Source organism: Manacus vitellinus, unplaced genomic scaffold (genome assembly GCF_001715985.3).
Source record: "Manacus vitellinus isolate BGI_N305 unplaced genomic scaffold, ASM171598v3 scaffold_26_pilon, whole genome shotgun sequence".
Lineage (NCBI taxonomy): Eukaryota > Metazoa > Chordata > Aves > Passeriformes > Pipridae > Manacus > Manacus vitellinus.
In genome coordinates, this window is record NW_021939960.1 from 9256351 (window position 1) to 9262439 (window position 6089).

Below are 6089 nucleotides of genomic sequence, written 5' to 3' on the forward strand. Positions count from 1 at the left end.
CCCTGTTCCACCTCTGCAAGCGGCTGCAGCAGCTGGGTTTGGAGCACCACACCGAGTGCCTGGCCTTGACGGCCACCAGGAAAGCCGTAGGTGCGGGCATCGAGATCAGCGGCGGGAGCTGTTCGCCTTCCTGAGGGACCTCGTCACGCCGGACTTGCTGCCTCAGCTCCACCTTCACTGGCTGTTCGGTGATGGGATCTGGGTTGCGCACAGGGAGGGCAGCTGAGGGGAGAGCAGTGGCTGCTTCATGCAGCTGGAGGTTGTCATCCCGGGGCTAAGCCAGGTTTTCAGTAGTGGGTTCTCTCTGGAGAGATGCATCACCACCTTGGCCCAGCACTATGAAGAGTGTGTTTCTAAGAGCCCTCCTGATGCTGTGACGTGCCCTGCTCCCCATCCTGATCACTGTGCTGCTCAGGCAGCTCCCCAAAGCTTGCCTCTTGCCCCTCTGGTGTGCCAGGGTGACACATCCCAGAGCTCCAGCCAGGCTTCCCCTGCTGTGGCAGAAGCTCAGCAGCAGCTCTTGTCAGCCTCTCTTGCAGCTGTCAGGAGTCCTGTGATTATTCTCCAGAGTCTACCAGCAGTTCCCCAGCTCCTTGAGGCTCTTCAGTGTCAGCCTGAAACATCCCAGTTTCTCCTCCAGGGTGAACCCACAACCCCTCAGTCCCTGTTATATCCTTCATCTCCTACAGTAAAACTGGGGGCCACAAACCCCAGCAGGGAGGAGATTAACCAAAGGACTGAGGAAGGCATCAAACAGTCTTTGAGTGACATTTGCACAGAGCCTGCTGCCAGTCTGTGCCTAAGTGAGCTGGCTGTGGTTCAGAAGTCCACCCAGCTCATTGGCACCAGGAAGGACGCACTGAGTGTACGGATCCTGGAGGATGCCCACAGGGTGGACCTGAAAGGCCTGAGCAGCTGCACTTGCCACTTCAGCCAGGCCTTCCAGCTGCCCTGCTGGCACATCTTGGCTGTGCTGGATTCAAACAGGAGGCCCTCGCAGCCAGAGATGCTCAGTAGGCCGTGGGAGAGGGGATGCAATGCCCATCAGGCCGGGCAAGACAGTGCTGATGGCCTCTTGGAGGTCCTGAAGAGCTTCTGGAACAAATCTTTGTATAAATCCCAGGTGATGTCCTTCCTTACGGCAGAGATCAGAGGTGAAGCTCTAGCACTGAGCAGGAGCTGAGCTGGTGCTCCCACCGTGTCCTTGGTTCTGTGACCACTTCCCTGGGGAGCCTATTCCAGTGCTCAACAACCCTCTGGGTGAAAAGCCTTTTGCTGATATCCAACCTAAACCTCCCTTTACTCCGCTCCATGTTGTTTCATTGAGTCCTGTCACTGGTCATGAGAGTGAAGAGATCGGTACTTGCCCCTCTGCTCCCCCTCATGAGAATGTTGAAGACCACAATGAGGTCTCCCCTCAATCCCCACTTCTCCAGGCTGAAAAAAACAAGTTCCTTCAACCACTTCTCATAAGGCTTCCTCTCCAGACCCTTCACCATCCTTGTGACCCTCCTTTGGATGCTCTCTAATAGCTTAGTGTCTTTTTTATATTGTGGATTCGAGGTGAGGCTGCACCAGTGAATATTAGAGCAGGACAAGTAGAGCAGGACGGTCACCTCCTTTGAGTAGCTGGCGATGCTTTGCCTTATGCACCCCAGGACACAGTGGGCCCTCCTGTCTGCCAGGGCACTGTTGATTCATATTCAAATTGCCATCAGCCAGGACCCCCAGGTCCTTTCCCAGAGCACTGCTCTCCAGCCTCTTGTTTCCCAGTCTATACACACAACCAGGGTTGCCCCATCCCACGTGCAGAATCTGGCACTTGCCCTTGTTAAACTTCATATAGTTGGTGATTGCCCATCTCTGATTTGTCAAGGTCTCTCTGCAGGGCTTCCCTGCCTTGGAGGGAGTCAACAGCTCCTCGCAATTTGCTGTCATTGGCAAATTTACTTAGTATTCCTTCCAGTCTTGTGTCCAGGGCATAAATGATGTTGAAGAGAACTGGGCCAAGGATGGAGCCCTGCAGAACCCCACTAGTGACCAGATACCAACCTGATGTCAATCACTACAAGTGTTTATGCCTGACCTGTGAACAAGTTGCTCACCCATCGCATAATATGGTTATCCAGCTGTGGGCTGGACATCTTGTCCAGAAGAATCCTGTGAGAGACAGTATCAAAAGCCTTGCTGATGTCCAAAAAGACTATGTATACTGGCTTTCCTAGGTGAACTAGGTGAGTTACCCTGTTGTTGAAGTGAATCCTGAAGTCATGTTGGCTGTGACCAATGTCAAAAACACCTTGTCCTCCAGCTGTTTTTTGATACCTCCCAGAATAATCTTTTCTATGATTTTACCAGGTACTGAAGTGAGGCTGACAAGCCTGTAGTTTTTGGGGTCCTCCTTCTTGCCCTTCTTAAAAATCGGGACAACGTTCATCAGCTTCCAGTCAGCTGAGACCTCTCCAGATTTCCAGGACTGCTCAAAAATCATCGAGAGAGGCTTTGCAATGACATCAGCTAGTTCTTTGAGGATTCTCAGATGAATCCCATCAAGCCCCATAATAACATGTGACAAAATTATTTCATCTGTGGCCAGCACCCACAGGTCCTTGCACCATCCAGCTGTGGGGTGTTGTGCAACAGAGCCAATAAATCAGCCTTGTGCTGTTTTGTGCTGTCCCTGTGCCAGCTGCAGATGCCCCTCCCTGGCCAGGGGATGGGGTGCCAGGCATCAGGCAGTGCTGCTTGGTGGTCGTGTGCCACCGCAGTGCCCTGGGTGGTGGGAAGTGGCAGTTCCTGAGGGTGGCAATCCCACTGCACTGCAGCCCCACTTCGGAGAAGGGGAGTGGTTTATCTGGTTTCAGCAGCTGCTCTCAATTCCTCAAGAAAGAGGAACCCACCCCCGTGTGCAGGGGTCACTGCCGGGCAGATAACGCCGGGGAAGTGGGGAGCAAAGGCTACACGGCTGGGGGAGGGAAAACAGCCCAGAGAGCAAATGCCTGGCCCATGGCTGCTGCTCTGGGTGGGTGAGCTCCCTGGCCCTCTTGCAGCCAGGGCAGCTCCAGCAGCTCTCAGCCTGTTGGTGGGACATGGCAGGGAATGTCAGACCTCGCTCCCGTTGCATGGTTTGGTCACAATCCATGTTTTCCCTGATCAGCGCTCCCTTCATTAACACTTTGGTGTTGATGGAGTCGGCCGTCACTGCGGGCTGGGGATTTCCTTTGAGACAGAGTTTTGTAACATGATCTGATACTATCGAGTCTCTGACTAAATATAGCATCGTGTTTCCTAAAACACCTTTCTGTAAGCTTAGAGCTGCTTGTTTCTCCCCTTGGCCGTGCTGTGGAAGAGGCCTGGAAGGCTCTGCCAGCCCCCTCACCGTCTCTCTGGCACCTCTGGTTTTTGGAGGGCTCTTCCCCACCATGCCTGTTGCTCTGCACAAATCCTACCCTGCCTCCCCTCTCCAGCCCAGCACAGGCGCTGCTGGATCCTGGCTGCCATCCCCACCAGCCAGTGGATGAGGAGTCTGGCTGAGGGCACAGAGCCAAGGAGTGCTGGGCTCCACTCCCCAGGCAGGGAGGCGGGATGGCTGGGCCCTGCACAGGGTCACCGTGACTGGCTCTGTGGCCACTGGCTCTGTGGCCACAGGCACGTGCCCAAGCGACGGCTGCTGCCAGCGCTGCTCTCTGGGTGCTCCGGCGTCCGCCCCCGTCCCCCTCCTAGCTGAGCACACAGGAAATAACTCATCGCTCTCAGGGTAAACATATTTCCCAAGAGTGAAACTGCCCAGCCAGGATGAACGTCTGGCTGTAATTTACCTCCACGTGAGTGCCCTCCCACGCTCCACCCACCCCAGCGCTCACTCTGATCCACCAAGGCAATCCCAGCATCATTCCAGAGCTACGGACAAGTCCCGAGCCCCATAGGGCCGTGTGTGGCCTGTGCTCCTTTCCTTGCTGCCGGGGGAACTGCTCCCACAAGTGGCTACTGAAGCACGGGAGGTCTCAGTGCCCCAAGCCTCCTTTGACAGACTCTTGTCTGGAAGTGCTTTATTGCTCTCTCTGAACCACATCAGCTCCCTGCCCACACTTTGGCCCTGCAGCACCGTCCCTGTGTGGAAAATCCCAACACCATGCTGCCTGTTCTCATGTTGGCCCTTTGGCAGCACATACCAGGGCGAGGGGGCAACAAAGGGCATGGATCCTACCAGGCAGCCATCACTGGGGGCCTGCTGGCAGTGGGGGCAGCCCAGCTGTGCCCTCAACACCTCACTCATGTTGGCAGAAGTTCTTGAGCAGTTGGGGCAGGTCCAGGCCCTCGATAGCCAGGCGGTGCACGATGTGCTTCTGGATGACCAGCCGGCACAGCGTCTGCAGGGAGGGAACTGGAAGAGAACAGAGAGAGCAGCTGAGCTGGGCGAGTCAGTGGTGAGGCTAAGCACAGAGGGGTGTAGGAGCTGGCCTGGGCCTCCTCAGAGGTACTGGAGTTAAGGGCAGTGGTGGGGTGACTTTGTTCTGCAGCATCATCCTGCTCCAGGCTTGAGCCAGCTGTGCAGGACCTGGTGCCAGGCTGCTCCCCCAGGGCTGGGAGCTTAAGGGCCCCAGGCAGCAAAGCTCTTCCCATTAATAGGAGGAAGGCTGGGAAACAGTTATGCTCCCAAGCTGTGCATGACCATGGCTTGTTTGCATTTCTTTCTCTGGCGACTTCCCTGCAGTTCCCTTACATCCCACTCCCTTGGTCTGCTTCCACTGGCACCAGCACCAGGCTGGCAGGTGGGTACCAACCGGCCAGGGCTGTGCTGCCTGCTGAGACAGTGCCCACTGTACCTTTGGGACAGACCACCATCAGCCATTGCCGGGGTGCTTGCCCAGGCTCTGCCTGGCTCCTGCTCCTGTGACACAACACCCTGTGGGATTCCTCCTCCCAGAGCCTCAGGTGGCTCCGCAGCACAGGTGCCATCTACTGTGGTCAACACTCTCCTCAGGTGTTAAACCGTGGAGAATCCCAGCCCTGGGACAGAAGCAGCTGTCCTTGGCACAAAGAGGGAAGCAGTGGCTCCCTGTGGTGGGAGCAGCTGGCACCCTGGTGCTTGCTCTCATTCTTGCTCAGTCTCACCTGACCCTCAGCATCTGCTGATTTTTCCAGAGCTAATTAGCCCTCGTTAGCCTGGCCCCTCCCATCCAACCAAGGGACGCAGGATAATGCCCAGGCTCTGCCTGGCATCACGGGGTTTCTGCCCAGGGAACGCCATGTCCCTGGCACCCAGCAGATGCGGAGGTGCAGTGTGTCATACCGGGGTGGGTGGCGGGCGTAGGTGGGTGTTTTGGTGCCAGGGCAGGATGTTGGTTGACTACAGCTGCCGCATGGTGTGGGTAAGACTGGGCTCGGCGAAGCTTCACAGCCCTGGGGCAGCTCCAAACACCCACCCCCATTGCCTGACTCAGGAAGGGTGGCCAGCAGGGCTGCTGCAGGGGGGGGTCTCCCCTTGGCCCCAGCGCAGCCCCCATGGCAGAGATTTCAGCAGACACTGCCCATCAGCGGCACTGTGGATCTCACCCATGCTCCACAGGAGCCACGGGCTCTCCTGTACCCTGCACCCCATGTCCCTCTGACCAGAGTCACACTCTGACATTCCCACTCTTGGGGACTATGGGGTGACCCCACCAGAGCCCCCCCCCGCTCCTGGCCAACGCAGCACATGCCGCAGGGATGGGGGCAGGTACCTACAGCCATAATCCACTGGGATAACCCGGACGCTCTTGGTGGAGGCGAAGACATCAACGACGGCGTAGAGCGGGCGGGCGGTGGGCAGGCCCCTGGCGCTCGGCCCCATGTCCTCGCCGTTGATGATGATGTGCATGTCGGCGGTGCCGTCGGGCTGTGGTGCGTACAGCACCCCGATGCGGCTGCGCCGGGCGGTCGCGGGCAGCACGTTCATCTTGTACAGGTCGTCCAGGATGTGGCTGTAGCGGCCGGGCCGGCTGCGCCCCACCAGGGTGTCGCGGGGGATCCGCACCCGCTCGATCAGCAGGAAGGGCTCCCAGGGCGGGCCCCGCTCCCGCGCCTCCTCCCCATCCACCACCACGCGG

At 57.6% G+C, this 6089-nt stretch overlaps 2 protein-coding genes across 2 annotated transcripts; one reads left to right on the forward strand and one right to left on the reverse strand.

The window, feature by feature from the left end:
• Position 1: 1 nt before the first annotated feature.
• Positions 2-2642, forward strand: LOC103754290 (zinc finger SWIM domain-containing protein 1; the record flags this gene model as incomplete). The annotated part of the gene is given in 2 exon segments (XM_025895238.2): positions 2-2234; positions 2359-2642. A coding segment is annotated over 1 exon segment (1182 nt), but the record flags the coding sequence as incomplete, so codon positions are not given.
• Positions 2643-4032: 1390 nt separating this feature from the next.
• NEURL2 (neuralized E3 ubiquitin protein ligase 2) lies at positions 4033-6088 on the reverse strand (the record flags this gene model as incomplete). Its single annotated transcript, XM_018073875.3, has 2 exons — positions 4033-4384; positions 5728-6088. Coding segments are annotated over 2 exons (477 nt in total), but the record flags the coding sequence as incomplete, so codon positions are not given.
• Between the last annotated feature and the right edge of the window lies 1 nt (position 6089).